This window comes from Lissotriton vulgaris, chromosome 2_1, assembly GCF_964263255.1.
Source record: "Lissotriton vulgaris chromosome 2_1, aLisVul1.2, whole genome shotgun sequence".
NCBI lineage: Eukaryota > Metazoa > Chordata > Amphibia > Caudata > Salamandridae > Lissotriton > Lissotriton vulgaris.
Genome location: NC_141687.1, coordinates 2,099,897,425 through 2,099,915,557, shown reverse-complemented (window position 1 = coordinate 2,099,915,557; position 18,133 = coordinate 2,099,897,425). Strand labels below are relative to the sequence as shown.

Below are 18,133 nucleotides of genomic sequence, written 5' to 3'. Positions count from 1 at the left end.
AATCTCCTCAAGGGCGCTGTCGGTCTACTACTAGACTGAGGCTTCCCATTAAACAACTGGTTCTGCATACAAAGGGACAAGGGGTTATGGTCGCTATGGATAGATGGGATGACAGTCATGTCACTCACATATTTCCATAGCCTCTTGTCGACCAAAATGTAATCTATTCTGCTAGGGCAGGTAACCCTATTGTAGGTGTGGCCTCCCGAGAAATCTGATGGCGTACGCCGGTTAACAGCTACCAGGGCATGCTCCATTAACAGGGCATTCATTTGAATGACAATCGGTGTCCATTTTTTAATTGGCGCGATCGTCAGTTGCAGTATGCCCCATCTCGCATCCTCATCCAAAAAACCTCCAGCTCCATCCACAGCCAGCGGTTCAAAAGTACAGTTAAAATCGCCTGCAATTATGGACAGAGAATAAGTGGGGCAACTAAGGAGTGAGTCTGCTAACGCAGAGATAGTCGGAGATTTAGTCCCCCCTTGCAGACCTCTGGCATAAATGTTAAAAAGCTCCAGAGTCACTGTAGCCTGAGGATCCCTAATCGTTAGCCTCATCAAGTCCATTGATGTACTATGGTGGTGGGTAATTTTACAATTTAATGCGATTTTGACCCAAATTAACAGACCGCCCGACGTGCGACCCCGCCCAGAAGAGATAGCTGGAACATGGAAGGAAGAATAGCCAGACTTATACATTGGTTCGAGACACCAAGTTTCCTGAAAAATACACAGGTCATATTTATCAATAAGGTTATTCCAATCAGGAAGTAGTACTTTTTTGCACAAGCCCGCTATGTTCCATGAAATAATGTTAAGGTTGCCGTTGTGACCATCAACGTGTAGCGAGACTAACCCCTGGTCAGAGCTTTTGTCACTACCCTCAATTGGGAACAGATGGCAAGTCTTTGCAGGCACTATGGGCTCAGTTTACCCATGATAACCATTTCCTACCAAGGCGGTGTAGTCCAGAGAGGTCATCGGGCCCGAAGGGTGATCTAAGCCTTGGACACAGTCCTTATTACCCCCATATGTCATAGTGGCCAAGGTTGGGAGTGGGCTATCATAAAGTTCTGGTGACCTGGGGGGACTATTATCAATAGTTCTAGAAGGGACAAATGAAACAGGAGAAACCTGAGAAACCCCTACCTGTGCCGGAAGTCAGTCAACAGCTTCCAATCCACTGTACAGGTTTTGGCAAGAGATAAAAGGTGGAACAAACTCGGGGCCTAACCAACCTCCACAGTTCCGGTTACCTCCAGGGTTAAATCTCCCAGCTCTCCGTTGTATTAAAGTCCAACCATCATCAGTTGGTGGAGGGAAACCGGAGGGATAAAAATAGAACAGTGGGAGTGCTAGAATGGAAGTTCCTGGACCATGACTTTTCCAGCTGCAAATGTATCTCACTGTCCCGGGATCGTCAAAATTCACAAAAATACAGTCTCCCCTAATGTCCTTGTCTGAGTGTCCCACCCATGAAACCCTTTTGACCATCAATATTCTACTCACAATATGCATAGGTAGTGATCTAAATTGATTAAGCCAGGCCACGACCTTATTGCGTAGAGATGCATATGATTCATGGTCACCTTTTTCCAAAACTGGTATTCCTGCTAAAACTACCAGATAAGTACTTACTTCCGGCGGAAGGTCGATATGAATTCCTTCACTGGCAGATAGTTTCTTGGGGGACCCATCACCCAAATTTGTTCGAGACATTTTACTCAGTGTTGCATCTGGGGCCTTTGCCTGTAAATTAGAAGAGGGAGCGGCTGCAACCGGTATGTCCGAGGGCTTGGGTGGTGGAATTATAGGGTCATTAACAGCCCCCACTCCCGTAAGATTAGAAGGGGGGGCCTCAGGCCTAGATTCTTTCGCCTTTTTCCGCGAGTCAGCCTTACCAGAGGACACGATACCAATCCTATCTAGTTTTTCCTCGATCTTGGTTAACCTCTCCAGGACTGGGCAGAGAAGAAGTCTGAAAAGATCTCCTATCTTGTTAATCAAGGGGTCCTCCACATCCAACCCGGTAAGCACCTGACTTTCTAACCCATTAGCCTCCGGGGACAATCTCACAGGGGTCGTGGTTACTTTAGGAGTGTGTACGATTACCTTGGTAGTGTCGGAGGCCTGCCCTTTGTCGATTGGAGCTTTTCCCTGGCGTTTGGTGACTTTTCCCAACTTTAGAAAATTAGTAGTAACCAGACGCTGTGTAGTTTTTGGAATGGCCCCTTGGCGCCTTTCCCAAAGTTGTCTGGTATTATGCTCCTTGACAGGACTAGGCTCTGTTGGGAGTTCGTGGGGAGTAATCAAAACCAAATCAGAGGCCATGGTTTGGTTCCCTTCAAGAAGATTTTCTATATCACAAACCAGTGGGTCTGAAATTAGAGACTCCAAGGAGGGAAGTGCATCAGGATTAGAAGGACTGTAATGATTGGCCGGAGTCCTTGCATTGGCTATTGGACCCATTGAGGATTTTCTGGCAAGTGCCAGATCCTGAGAAACCCGCCTCTCCATGATTGTAATACTCTGATCAATGGCTGAATTCATCGTAGTATGTATGCCATGTATTCTATCATTCACAGGCACACATACACCCAGCACATACATTTGACATACTTGCACTGTACAGCACAGCAGTATATCCTTCCTGTACTGTACCAATCACAGGCACACATACATCCATACATGCATTTAACATACACTCACTGCACAGCACTATATCCTTCCTGTACAGTGCCACTCACAGTCACGCATACACCCGGCACTTGCATTTGACAAGCCCACACACAGCACTGCACTGTATTATCCCTTTAGTGTAACCTGCCAAGCACACATACACCCAGCACAGTTACAACAATCATGCTCTACGCAGCACTCCACATAAAACTGAGTTTGGACAAGGGGTGAGTTAAGCACATAGCAGCGGAACTTTGAATGAGTGAGTCTGTAGACCTCCCTCTAGTGACACGGTTAAAGGGTACCTGTCAAGCGACCCTTGACCTTACCAGGTAGGTCGCTCCCCCTCCGCACAGCACTGCCTGTGTGTCCCTGCCCCAGCTTCCGCTGCTGAGGAAGTTCGAGGCCCTCTACCACCTGCAGGCTACCACAAGCGCCTTATCCCTGGTGGCCAGTGGTGGGCCGTAGGTAAGTTTGTTCATCCTCCGCTTTATTGCTTTTATTGTATTGCCTGTATTGTGTCTGTGACTGCTGTTGTCTGTCTTTCCCCCGCTCCCTGTATGTGGTCTGTGCCCCTTTTTTGTCACTCTGTTCCCCTCGTGCTCTCTCTGCCCAATTTTTCCTTCTGTACCCCTTGCTGCCCCTGTGTCCCTGCCCGGTTTTCCCTTCTGTTCCCTTCGCTGCCCCCGTACCTCTCTGCCCGTTCTGTTCTTAGCTGCCCCAGTATTTCTGTATTCTGTATTATGCCCTTTTTGCCTTCTGTGCCACTCGTTTTTCCCTCGTTTTTGTGCCTCTTTTGCCTTCTGTTCCACTCGTTTTTTGTGCCCTTCTGCCCTCTGTTCCACTCATTTTTTTGTGCCCTTCTGCCCTCTGTGCCACTCGTTTTTCCCTCGTTTTGTGCCCTTCTGCCTTCTGTTCCACTCTTTTTTTTGTGCCCTTCTGCACTCTGTTCCACTCGTTTTTTGTGCCCTTCTGCCCTCCGTGCCACTCGTTTTCCCTTATTTTTGTGCCCCTTTCGCCTTCTGTTCCACTCCTTTTTTGTGCCCTCTGTTCCACGTGTTTTTAGTGCCCTTCTGCCCTCAGGGCCCCTCGTTTTTGCCTCGTTTGTTGTGGCCTTCTGTTCCATTCGCTTTTTGTGCCCTACTGGCCTCTGTTCCACTCGTTTTTTTGAGCCCTTCTGCCCTCTGTGCCACTCATTTTCCCCTTGTTTTGTGCCCCTTTTGCCTTCTTTTGCCTTCTGTTCCACTCGTTTTTTGTGCCCTTCTGCCCTCTGTGCCACTCATTTTCCCTTGTTTTTGTGCCCCTTTTGCCTTCTGTTTCACTCCTTTTTTGTGCCCTCTGTTCCACTCGTTTTTATGGGCCCTTCTGCCCTCTGTGCCACTGGTTTTTGCCTCGTTTTTTGTGCCCTTCTTTCTTCTTTTCCACTCGTTTTTTGTGTCTTTCTGCCCTCTGTTCCACTCGTTTTTTTGTGCCCTTCTACCCTCCTCTGTGCCACTCATGTTTCCCTTGTTTCTGTGCCCCTTTTGCCTTCTGTTACCTTTGTTGTACCTCACCGCCCTCGCCGCATTCCCTGCAGGCCCCGCCCCTCTGACTGCCCACTGCCCATTAGCTACCCCCGCCTCCCACCTCCTTTCTGCTCCTCCCTCCCACCTCCCCCTATAGGCTGGCTGCTGCGCTGTGAGGAGAGCGACTCCTGACCCTACCAGGTAGGTCGCTCCCCCTCCGCACAGCACGGCCTGTGTATCCCTGCCCCAGCTGCCGCTGCTGAGGAAGTTCAAGGCCCTCCACCACCCGCAAGCTACCACCTGCGCCTCCTCCCTGGTGGCCAGTGGTAGGCCGTAGGTCGGTTTGTTCATCCTCCGGTTTATTGCTTTTATTGTAATGTCATTGTTGTGTCTGTGACTGCTTTTGTCTGTCTTCCCCCGCTTCCTGTACGTGGTCCGTGCCCCTTTTTCTTCCCTCTGTTCCCCTTGCTGTCCCCCTTGCTCTCTCTGCCCGGTCTTTCCTTCTGTACCTCTCGCTGGCCCCATGTCCCTGCCCGATTTTCCCTTCTGTTCCCCTAGCGGCCCCCGTGCCTCTCTGCCCGTCCTGCCTTCTGTTCTTAGCTGCCCCTGTATTTTTGTATTCTGTATTTTGCCTCTGTGCCACTTGTTATTCTGGTATTTCTGTGCCCTTTTTGCCTTCTGTGCCGCTCATTTCCCCCTCGTTTTTGTGCCTCTGTTGCCTTCTGTTCCATTCGTTTTTTGTGCCCTTCTGCCCTCTGTTCCACTCCTTTTTTTGTGCCCTTCTGCCCTCTGCCACTCATTTTTCCCTCTTTTTTTGTGGCCTTCTGTTACACTCGTTTCTTGTGCCCTTCTGCCCTCTGTTCCATTCGTTTTTTTTGTGCCCCTCTGTGCCACTCGTTTTTCCTTTGTTTTTGTGCACCTTTTGCCTTCTGTTCCACTCCCTTTTTGTGCCCTTCTGCCCTCTGTTCCACTCGTTTTTTGTGCCCTCTGTGCCACTTGTTTTTCCCTCGTTTCTGTGCCCCTTTTTCCTTCTGTTACCTTTGTTGTCCCTCACCACCCTCGCTGCTGCTTCCCAAGCGGCCCCACCCCCCTGACTGCCCACTGCCCCTTCGCTGCCCCCGCCTCCCAGCTGCTCCTCCCTCCCACCTCCGCATATATCCCGGCCGCCGAAGACGCACCTAAGACCAGCCCGTCTGCGCCCGTCCACACCTGGACCGCGCCCAGTGCCAGAACCCCTGGACCCAGCAACCGCCACGACAACCGCCGCCACTACGACGCCAGCACTCTGCACGCTCTCAACTGCAGACGGAGCCACACCTGCTTCAAGGCCGCCCCGAAACGCACACAGGGCCCCTTCACCTGCCGGAACTGCAGCTACACCAGCCTCAGAGCAGACAAACCACCCGCCAAGAAAGACCCCAACGACCTCCGATGCATACACCCGCTCCGCACGCAAGCATGCCGTTGAGCTCTTGGACCTGCTCGACACAACATCCCCGGACGTCGCCTTCCTGACAGAGACCTGGTTTAACGACTCCTCCGCACCCGACATCACCATAGCCATCCTAGACTGCTACAAGATCACCCACAGAGACAGCACCAACGGATTCGGAGGAGGAATCGCCATCGTCCACAAGAACAGCATCAGGGTCTCGAATAGCACTCAGCACCTCTGAACACATGCATTTCCAGATCCACACAGACCCCAACTCCACCCTCAGGGGCACCCTCGTCTACCGACCCCCCGGACCCCGCTCCCAGTTCAGCGCCTCCATCGCCGACTTGATCAGCACGCACGCCCTGACCTCCACCGACTACATCCTCCTCGGAGACCTGAACTTTCACCTTGAGAACAACAACTCCACAACTCCACAACCCTGATCGATAACCTCGGACTGAAGCAACTCGTCACAACGCCCATCATTCCGCCGGCCACACGCTCATCCCCGTCTTCTCCTCAAGCCTGCACATCTCCGTCAGCCACACCCACTAACTCCTCTGGACCGACCACAGCTGCAATCACTTCGCCTTCCAGAAACCCACCACACACCACTGCACCCAACAGATCCCCCGCCGCTGCTGGAGCAAAATCACCGAAGACCAACTACAAGCAAATCTCGCTCTCAGCCCACCCACCGAACCATCCAACAGCGACAACGCTGTCCACAGCCTCAGACACTGGATCTAGGACTGCGCCAACATTCTCGCCCCGCTGAAGAAACCCCCGCACAGAGACACCAGCAAGAGGGCCAGCTGGTTCACCCCAGAACTCCTAGCCTCCAAGCAAGCCTACCGGAAACTAGAGAAGAAATGGCACAGTGAACAAACTCCAGTCAGCCCCGCAGCACACAAGGACGCCATCCGCAACCACCACCACCTCATCAGGGCAGCCAAGAGGACCTCCTTCAAAGACTGCCTCGACAACCACGTACACAATAGCAAGGAGCTCTTCAACATCGTGAAGGAACTCTCCAACCCCAGCTCCAACACCAACGACATCCCGCCGTCGAAAGCCCTGTGCGACTCCCTCGCCACCTTCTTCCACCGCAAGATAGCAGACATCCACAACAGCTTCAACATCCAGACAGTCCCAACAGACAGCAACACAACAGACACCATCGACCATGACCCCCTGCTAGCCTGGGCCAGCGTGAGCATCGATGACACCATCAAGACCATGTGCACAATCCACTCCAGCTCTCCGTCAGACCCATTGCCGCACCACGTCTTCAACAGAGCAAGCAGCTCCATCGCACCCCATCTGCGCAACAACATCAATCTCTCCCTCGAGACCGTGACCTTCAACAGAGATCTGGAAACACGGCGAGATCAACGCCCTACTCAAAAAACCTAAGGCAGACCCAAGAGACCTCAAGAACTTCCAGCCCATCTCTCTGCTCCCCTTCCCGGCCAAGGTAATTGAGAAAACCGTCAAGAGACAGCTAACCCGATACCTCGAAGAAAACAAAATCCTGGACCCTTCCTAGTTAGGGTTTTGCAGCAACCACAGCACCGAAACTGCCCTCATCGCCGCCACCGACGAAATCAGGACCCTGCTGGACAACGGCGAGACCGCAGCACTCATCCTCCTAGACCTCTCTGCCGCCTTCGACACCATCTGCCACCGCACAGTACGCGCATGCCTCCACGCCACAGGGATCCGAGAAAAGGCTCTGGAATGGACCACCTCCTTCCTCTCCGGCAGAACCCAAAGTGTCCGCCTCCCCCATTCCATTCCAAAGCCTCCGAGATCATCTGCGACGTACCCCAGGGATCCTGCCTCAGTCTGACGCTGTTCAACATTTACATGGCCCTGCTCGCACACGTAGCCCGACAGAACAACCTCAACATAATCTCTTACGCCGATGACACTCAGCTGATCCTCTCCCTCACCAAGGACGCCATCACCCCCATAGCCAACCTCCACGAAGGAATGTAGGCCGTCGCCGACTGGATGAAGACCAGCCGTCTGAAGCTGAACTCGGACAAGACTGAGATCCTCATCCTCGCCTTCAACCCTTCAGCCTGGGACGACTCCTGGTGGCCGACAGCCCTGGGGGCAGCCCCGACACCCACCGACCACGCCCGCAACCTGAAATCATCCTCGACTCAACGCTCTCAATGTCCAAGCAAGTCAACGCTGTCTCCTCCTCCTGCTTCAACACCCTCCGCATTCTCCGCAAGATCTACAGATGGATCCCGACAGATACAAGAGACAGTCACCCAGGCCCTCGTCAGCAGCAGACTCGACTACGGAAAAGCCCTCTACGTTGGCGCCCCGACCAAGCTCATCAAACGACTACAATGCATCCAAAACGCCTCGGCACGACTGATCCTCCATGTACCACGCCACGGCCACATCACCCCCCACCTGAGAAACCTGCACTGGCTCCCTGTCAACAAGAGGATATCCTTCAAGCTCCTCACCCACGCACACAAGGCACTCCACAAGACCGGCCCAGCCTACCTCAACAGACGGCTCTCCATCTGCATCCCCAACCGTCAGCTACGCTCCGCCGACCTCTCACTCGCCACTGTCCCGCGCATCCGAAGAACAACCACGGGTGGGAGATCCGTTAGTTGTACCAAAATTTGAATTCATGAACGGCACGTTTTGCACTTTACCCCAGGCGGCTAGCATCTCCTGTATTTAAAATTGTAAAGATTTTTCTAGTCTTGTACTGTATTTATAACCTGATTACTGCTAAAGGATTATAAGATTGTGATCATTGTAAATATGTTTTGCAAAGATGATTTTTACACAAATTTTTATGTGTATAGTAACTTTTTAACTTTTTAACTTGTTTTAAAAATTTGTCTTAAAAATGTGTCTGTATGATTGAATATGGTTCTGTAGCATACTTTTATGATTTTAAAACAATCGAATAAAGTGTTTCTGACTTGACTTGACTCCTTCTCCCACCTCACCGCCAAGACATGGTACACCCTCCCACTGAGCTTATGACAGACCCAAGACCTTCTGACCTTCAGGAGGATACTCAAGACCTGTCTGTTCGATCAGTAGCGCCTCCCCCCCCCCCCCCACCCCCAGCACATTAAGACCCTTGCGGGTATGTAGTTCCCTTTACAAATGATTGATTGATTGATACTGATCACTACACAGTATGCTGCCACCACTGCGCTTGTGCTGATTAACTCCTGGGAAAGGCAGTAGGCTCTCACCATTATGAGTGTAGAGCTTTGGGTGCCCTTCCTGGTCGAACAAGATTGCAATCTGGGAGATAGGCCTATATGCTGGTGCACATGCATGACCCATGTTTACCTATGACAACAAAAATCAGCATTACAGATGCAAACACCAGTACAGTTCAGGCACACAGGGCAGCTGTGCACAATCGTTCTTATGTGGAGGATTTTTTCACCCCAACAGCACCTGAGTGTATAGATGGACTTCCATATTTGTGGACGTTTGACCTATATTTCTGGGATTTGTATTGTATTTTTATGGAGCAGTGCACATGTGGGGGTGTATTACAAGGTTGCATGAAGCATAACTAGAATGAATAAAAAAAACGTTTATGCCGCCCATGCTTGTTACCCAGTCACAAGAAAAGGTAAACCTAATGTACTTGCAACCATTTGTCTTCCATGTTTGAAATATTTGTTCATTTAAATCCATTATATATTTCATAATGAAATGTCTTCAATGTAGTGGACAAGGAAACCATGCAAAGCATCAGAGAAAAATCCATCCTGAAGTTGCAAGAAAAGGCACAAGAAGAGGCAAAGGGAAAAGCTGTAAAGAAACGAGAAAATGAAAAGTATGCTCTGGGGGTTATGATGAAGGTATAGTACTTTCTTTTCATTTGCAGTACCTCCCAAACCTTTTTCTCATATGTCACACCATCCCCATACTGATCTGCTTTTCTCCCCTCATTGTACTTTGACGAGTAACCTCTCCCAATAGGGCTCGGGAATCCATATACTTCTGAGCAGAATCGGGAGAGAGAGACTTCTAACTGAAGGTAATTTTGGATTTAACTGACTGCCATCCCTCCACTGACTCAGGTTGTGGAACAAGCCATATCTAAAAACCTCAAACCGGAAGTAGGAAGTCATATCCCTTGCTATTGTAAATCTACTTTCAGAAAAGGTCTTCCGAGTTCAACGCATGTTTTGTCTCTTTCGCTTCGTCTCATTCAGCTAAAAACCACTCTAGCACCATGACTCTCCCGCCACTGAATCCACTGAACGCCAAGAGTACATGAAGTTTGTTCCCGAAAAGGCCATTTCAGTAATAGCCATTAGGTATATTTGATTGTAATGCCTGGATTACGAATCGGTAATCTTCATTGCTCCAATTCTCTCTTCTTCATCATAGTACTTACATTATAAGCTTTACCTCACAAACCTCCATTTTCCACAATCTCCAAAGCTATTTTATCTTTTTACCATACTGAGTATCAAACGTTATGACAATATTTGCATATATACAGAACTACATAAAACACATAAAATCTTGGCGAAGTGTAGTACATAATTGCTTAAGGTTTCTTAAAATTGTAGACACAACATGATCTAAAGTGTCCTGATTTGTTACTAGCACTAGGACCATCAGACTACATATTTGCTATTTCCTAATAATGAAATAATTAAAACATCGAAAGGATGTTTTGGACTTAAAATTACTTCCATAAAATGAAATACAATCAAAATCGCGTGTAAATTCGTGAACTAGTGGTTGCATCGCAGTCCGATTCTACTTATTTTTTGTGCATTGTCTATAATCATCAGGTTTGTAGTGGATTGAATAGGAAACCCCCCGGAGTTGTAGTGTGGTCTGGAGATAAATGCTTCATTTAAATGATTTCCCCAATAAACCAGGAGTATCATTAATTCAGTTAGTCTAGGGATCAGATGGATTACTTGCTGTGGAAAAAGCAACAACCAGACCACTAAAAGGTGCAGTCGTTTGTAAAGTACCACAGTGCTGATCAAATCATCCATGACTGTTGGTAGGTTACATTTGGGTACATTTGTAATTTAGGATTTGTCTCCAGAGATATAAATACTTCATTTGAATAATTTTCTGTGTAAAACCAGAAATGTAGTCAATTTACAGTTAGCTTGAGGGTCAGCTGGATTAAGGCCCTTTATTATGGCCATCCTACTAATTTGGATGCCCTGATTGTTAGAAATGTTTTTCAGTAATAAATTATGAGCATTCTTTAAAAGTGGACATATGCAAACCAAGTGGATGATATCTTACTTCAATCTGCATGACTTTGGGCCTTTGTATTTCCATGATGGTTGATTGGCCAACGATGGCAGAACACCGAATCGGATAGCCATCAGTTTTCACTTTAGGTATGCCGGGTATGTCATTCTTAGATATGCTTCTGGCTTTAGGTTATTAAAAGATTGTAGTACCATCCAGGCATGTGTGCAGGGGGGGGGAGAGGGGGGGGGGGGTTGGTATATGCTTGTCATTTATGAGTGACTACATTTTTGCTAGGGTGAGATATGTTCAAATGCCAGAGGTCAATTGTATGTGTTTCTTCCAATGATGACCACAAATATTTACTGTAAATAGAGTGTTTTTCCCCCCCAAGGACTGCCATAGTGCATTAATCATTGGGCTACTTTGATTTATTCATATTTTATACCATGTTTTAATGAGAAGTGGCTTCTCCCTATTGTTTGTTTTCAGTTTCTCTAAAACCAAGGCGCTTTTTCTTTACATGACCGCACCTGCATAAGCCACTTTTGGGAGTAGTTTTGCAGTGCTAACTACCAATAGTGACTTGAAAGAGGATCCGTCCAGCTGCTTGGCGAGAGCGCAAAAGGCATAGGTCAGGGCATTTCATTGCTTCATATTGTGCTTTATGTGTGGTTGGGAATTTAATTTCTAGTCTATATAAAGGCCCAGATATTTCTAACTGCTGACTTCCTCTTAGATCTCGTCTCCAATGGGGAGCCAGGTTGATTCCAGATAGACATTGTTTTTGTCGTATTTATTTCTAATTGTTGACATTGCCCTGCTAAATCTGTGATTGATCTCTGCAGTCCCACTCTTGTAGGACTGAGTAGTACAATATCCTCTGCATATGAGAGGTGAGTCAGGATTATAAATTCTAGCTTAGCGGGTGGAAGTTTATCTGATCGAGCCTTGGAGACAAGTCAGCCATAACCCAGTTTAAAAAATGGGGGACAAGAACACCCCCTTGTTTGAGGCCGACTTCTCTGGGGATTCTCCTTGACAGTCTTGGGCCATCCACCAGCTTAATTTAGATCCAAGTACCTCTGTACAGTTGCTCAATTGTACTTAGTATTCTGTCAGGGAGGCCCCACTGCCTTAGTTTTCCCCACGGAAGACCTTGGTCCACCCAGTCAAATGGAGCTTTGAAATCTATCAAACATAAATGTAGCTTTTTCTTTAAGTGCTTACAATTATCTGCTATTGTTGTTACTGCTAGGATGTTTATAGTAGTTCAGAATCCATTCCGAAAACCTGCCTGGTAGATGGGGACCATATTATTGGAATTTGACCACTCAACTAGATGCTCCAGGATTAGTGAAACATAGTATTTGGCTTTTGAGTCAATAATCACAATTAGCCTGTAGTTGTCGGGTTGGACCTGTCTTCTCCCTTGAAGACTGTGTTTATTATTGACCTGGTCAGCTACTAGGGGTTGTACCTGTTCCTTCCAGCTCATTATATAATGCTCATAGTGAGATTGCCCAGTATTGAGAGTAGAACTTGTAGATGCCCGGCAGGACACCGTTTGGGCCTGGCGCCCCGTCTCTTCGTCATGCCGTTATCACTTTTACTATCTTTGCTGTTCTATATTATTGGTTGACCGGCACAGATGAACAATCTTAGATGTTACTTGTTTTACATGCATCCAGCTATTTTATTATGTCGACCGAAGCATCATTGTTTTGATCCTGCTCTAAGATTCCTGTTTGTGTGACCTTAGCGAATGTCTTGGTCAGTTGGGCTACCCAGGCTTTCTCCTGCATGCTTGCGCAATTTACTACTCTTGCTCCTCCGCTGACGCCGTTTAGAGTTTAACAACAATGACAAACAGGTGGGTGGAGGATCCTAGGGAATATTTAACGACCACACAGTTACTACCCCCTACACGTAATATGAAATACAAAAAGAGTACCTGTGGGTCTACAAAAAATCTATGTGTCAAAGATGACTTGGTGTCTACTAGAGATGTATTAGTAGAGCACACAACAGGATATCGCACTGTATGGGAAGATATCCATCAGTTACTCTTCCTATGCGGCCCTATTCATCATTTGAACCACTTCCCAAAGTGGAGAATCTTTGTTGTTGCCACCTCAGTTGTTATGAATGGGAGTGGCTGATACTATAAAGTGTGGGGCAAAAAGGAATGATGTTCGTAACTGAAAGCAGTGCATGAAAAAGATGTGAAATAATAAAAGTGCTCTATTAAAATTAGAGAGTGAACGCAAACAATTTTATTCTGGTGCCGTCCACTTCCAATGTTAAAAACAATTCAGTGCAAAAAAGTCAGTAGGTTTAGCAAATAGCTACTCACCAGATGTATTGGTCGACATGTTTCTACGAGTGTTTATAGATCCATAAGGTATCTACCGCTTCATCAGGACCTGAATATCTTGCTACTGCTTAGAAAGAAAATACAATAAAGTTGATACAGATATCACCTGTTCACTCCTGGTAGTCCTCCTATATGTGCAGGGGATGTCCAGGTACGCAATCAGACAACATAGACAAAAACATATACACAGACAAAAATAGAATAACAGTACTATAATTAGTATAAGTCATCTATTTTCATGAGCTTCATTCAAGTTAATGGCTCGTAGTATGGGGTCGATTCACCCTTTTACCATGTCCTCTAGCTCACCTTAGGTTCAAGAGGAACGTGCATCTCCTCACCTGGCAACAGCTCAGGAATATAGTGCACCGCTCTAAAGTGTAGAAAAGATAAGTATATAGAGTCATAATTTCAACCCTTGCGAGAGCCAGACAGGAAAGCACTCCACTTTATACACAAGTATGTTGGTCTATGGGTCTTCCATTAATGGCTTTTTGCAAGCTAGCCCTCCTACACTCCATCATCATATCGTATTAGTATATCGTTTCATTAGTTTAATCACTTTAGTGATCTCCTCATTTATCATGAGGTGTTCATTTTTGCCCTGTTTAATCTATTTGAACTATCGACAATGTTTGTGCCTCGTCGATACAATCAAACGTGGGCATTCCTGTTTGAAGTTGACATTGTTAGCTCTTATAGTATTTCCAAATATTTATTTTGTTAAATAATCCTCATTGTTTAACTCGCGGTCCACATTGATACTAATATATGCCTTGCTCAGTATTACAAAACCAGACAAGTTGTGAAGTCTCTGGTCTGTTTTTTGCAGCAAACACGATCGCGAAATATCGATCTATTTAGTCACCCGTTTCCACTCTCCTGAAGTATGAGAGGCCAAACAACACATGCGCTGTTGTCTAAATTTTTACCGATTTACACAAATATATCTTCTTGGCGTCTGCTTACCTGCCCGTCGGTACACCTAGCAGACATCTGTGCTGCATGGGGAGGTGCCGCGGCAGCGTAAGGAGATGTAATTTGTTTACTATAAGGTTGCTCAGGATTGGTTAGACGCGATTATGATTTCGCACCTAAGCATCATGGGAAGATGCCCTTTCAACTTATTCGCATTAACTAAAGGTATTAATGCAAATATTAGGATCACATTTGTAGTTTCGGACTATCTCCGCTTGTGTCCGACTCAAATATAACCAATCCCGCGACCTAAGATATAGCATGATATGACTGTTTTATTTTGTACGTTATTCTCTTCTCTAGCCATGTATTTGCATAAAGCGGACGTAAGGATAAAGTAGACCTCCGCATTAACAAGATGTAAATATTTGATCAGGTATATTCTGAGGGTATAAGGAACCATAAACACCGATGATATGGGTGCAATGTTAGTCGGATCTAAAATATTTACATCTCGTGAGGTTCAAAGCCAGACATTATATAAATCTCTTATCAAAACAATGATGCCCACCGTTATTTTCTTTGATAAAACTATCCTTTGAAATGCCTACCTAATACCTTTAATCATAAAACGCTAATGCGGAGGTCTACTGTATCCTTACGTCCGCTTTATGCAAATACATGGCTAGAGAAGAGAATAACGTACAAAATAAAACAGTCATAACATGCTATATCTTAGGTCGCGGGATTGGTTATATTTGAGTCGGACACAAGCGGAGATAGTCCGAAACTACAAATGCGATCCTAATATTTGCATTAATACCTTTAGTTAATGCGAATAAGTTGAAAGGGCATCTTCATTTCTGACCATGTCCGATATTTTATAACATTCAACTAAACATGCGACTGTCCGATTAAATAAGCGTTTACAATACGCTATATATTTTAGCAAGTATAAATCCTGATTATTGAAGGTAGACATAAGTGAAGGCTTATCCATAAAATTAGCACGAGCGCTTTGAGATGATGCACCCAAATACGAAGCTGGGATGTAAATACTACAATTCCCTTGATGATCAGCGACGGAACCCACGCCGTGTCTAACCAATTCCTAGTGATCGTATAGTAAACATAACACCTGATAAAATAGGCGTTTATAATACGCTGTATTTTAGCATGCATGAACACGAACATTGTAGTTTGACATGATATGGGCACATTGGCATTATAAATAACACTAGCGCGTTATGACGATGCACCCATATACAAGCCAAGGATCAATAAACTACAATTCCCATGATGCTTAGGTGCGAAATCATAATCGCGTCTAACCAATCCTGAGCAACCTTGTAGTAAACAAATTACGTCTCCTTACGCTGCCGCGGCACCTCCCCATGCAGCACAGATGTCTGCTAGGTGTACCGACGGGCAGGTAAGCAGACGCCAAGAAGATATATTTGTGTAAATCGGTAAAAATGTAGACAACAGCACATGTGTTGTTTGGCCTCTCATACTTCAGGAGAGTGGAAACGGGTAACTAAATAGATCATTATTACGCAATCGTGTTCGCTGCAAAAAACCGACCAGGGACTTCACTACCTGTCTGGTTTTGTAATACTGAGGAAGGCATATATTAGTATCAATGTGGACCGCGAGTTAAAAAATGAGGATTATTTAACAAAATAAATATTTGGAAATACTATAAGAGCTAACAATGTCAACTTCAAACAGGAATGCCCACGTTTGATTGTATAACTATCGACGAGGCACAAACATTGTCGATAGTTCAAATAGATTAAACAGGGCAAAAATGAACACCTCATGATAAATGATGAGATCACTAAAGTGATTAAACTAATGAAACAATATACTAATACGATATGATGATGGAGTGTAGGAGGGCTAGCTTGCAAAAAGCCATTAATGGAAGACCCATAGACCAACATACTTGTGTATAAAGTGAAGTGCTTTCCTGTCTGGCTCTCGCAAGGGTTGAAATTATGACTCTATATACTTATCTTTTCTACACTTTAGAGCGGTGCACTATCTTCCTGAGCTGTTGCCAGGTGAGGGGAAGCACGTTCCTCTTGAACTTAAGGTGAGCTAGAGGACATGGTAAAAGGGTGAATCGACCCCATACTACTAGCCATTAACTTGAATGAAGCTCATGATAATAGATGACTTATACTAATTATAGTACTGTTATTCTATTTTTGTCTGTGTATATGTTTTTGTCTATGTTGTCTGATGACTTGCGTACCTGGACATCCCCTGCACATATAGGAGGACTACCAGGAGTGAACAGGTGATATCTGTATCAACTTTATTGTATTTTCTTTCTAAGCAGTAGCAAGATATATAGGTCCTGATGAAGCGGTAGATACCTTATGGATCTATAAACACCCGCAGAAACATGTCGACCAATACATCTGTTCAGTAGCTATTTGCTAAACCTACTGACTTTTTTGCGCTGAATTGTTTTTAACATTGGAAGTGGACGGCACTAGAATAAAGTTGTTTGCGTTCACTCTCTAATTTTAATAGAGCACTTTTTCTTTTTCACATCTTTTTCATGCACTGCTATCAGTTACTAACATCATTCCTTTTTGCCCCACACTTTATAGTATCAGCCACTCCCATTCATAACAACTGAGGTGGCAACAACAAAGATTCTCCACTTTGGGAAGTGGTTCAAATGATGAATAGGGCGGCATAGGAAGAGTAACTGATGGATATCTTCCCATGCAGTGCGATATCCTGCCGTTTAGAGTTTCCCAGGAAGCTCAGCTATTTGTTCATTTGGTGTCTGAAAAAGAGTTTTGCCCAAAACTCTTCAGAATGTGTTTTTCGCTCTTCCCAGAGTTGTTTTTTGTATTGCTTCCTTAAGGTTTTTATTCTCTCCCATGTGTGGGTGGAGGCACTGGGTTTTCTAGCATTCCTATTGCCCGTTTTAGGTAATTTCCCAAGATTAAGGACTTTTACGTCAGACCTCCTGAATTCTTAACCACTTGCTTCCTGGTTTAGTTTAGAACTGGACAATGTGTTGAGAAGGACGTCCAAGCTTTCATTGAAGTAGATTGGGCTGCTTTACTAGACTCCAGAATGTCTTTTGCCTTGTTAGCCAGCTTCTGTAGTGAGTGGTGTTTCCATCTCAAGCGCTTCAAATAGGTTGTTTTTAAGTTTCCATTTCCACTGGTGCAGTCATGTGTCGTGGAGGGTTTAAACTTAACTCCGGGTGTTGATACGCATGATCGATTCACTTTGTGTATTTGACTTTGTATTACTCTGATGCTTAAGTAGTGGCAGAGAGAGGATTGTGAAATGTTATTATTGATCTTGAGTTCACCCCAGGTTTCAAACTGTTGGCTTGCACTGTTAATTAGGAGTGCTATCTCCTCTGTTCTCCATGTAGTGAGGGTTTGCTTTGGTTGTTTGTGATCCTCATTGGTTAGGATATGACTAATAATAAATCAGATGATTTAACATGGTTCAATGTAGGTATTACGGCAAACAACCTCATGATATTGCCTCTATTCAGAATGTCCTGCTAACCTTGTGAAATTTATCGAGGTGTTAGAACGATTTTCTGGTTATCACTCTCCATTTCCTTAAAAGTGGAGGTAAAGTTGAGGAGTGTTGTGCCAATTCCAAGTTGCTTTTTTTTGTTAGGTGCATTATATTGTTTGCTCCCTATATAATTTGAGTGTTGATTTTTACTACGATCTTGCCACTTAACCACATGCGCACGGCGGCTTTTCCCGCTGTGCGCTGAAGTTTTGTAAATACCGCGGTTCATGACTAGCTCAGCTCGTCATGAGAGTACGTCATCAGCGTAGAAGGGGTTAAAGAGAGGTTCTTTTCAATTATGTCCCTATTCAGCGGCATTACACAGATTACCCTCTGTTGTGTTGGCTGATGTGATGGTATGTCATGCCGGTGTTTGGCCCTGGATGGATTAGTTACTTACCTGTAA

At 45.7% G+C, this 18,133-nt stretch overlaps 1 protein-coding gene across 1 annotated transcript in view; it reads left to right on the top strand.

Moving 5' to 3' along the window:
* The window catches only part of DNAAF4 (dynein axonemal assembly factor 4), a 261,399-nt gene that overhangs the window by 44,900 nt on the left and 198,366 nt on the right, over positions 1 to 18,133 (top strand). The window contains exon 3 of the mRNA XM_086959015.1: positions 9,360 to 9,493. Coding sequence (XP_086815141.1) covers positions 9,360 to 9,493 — 134 coding nt within the window. The remainder of the gene's footprint in view (positions 1 to 9,359; positions 9,494 to 18,133) is intronic.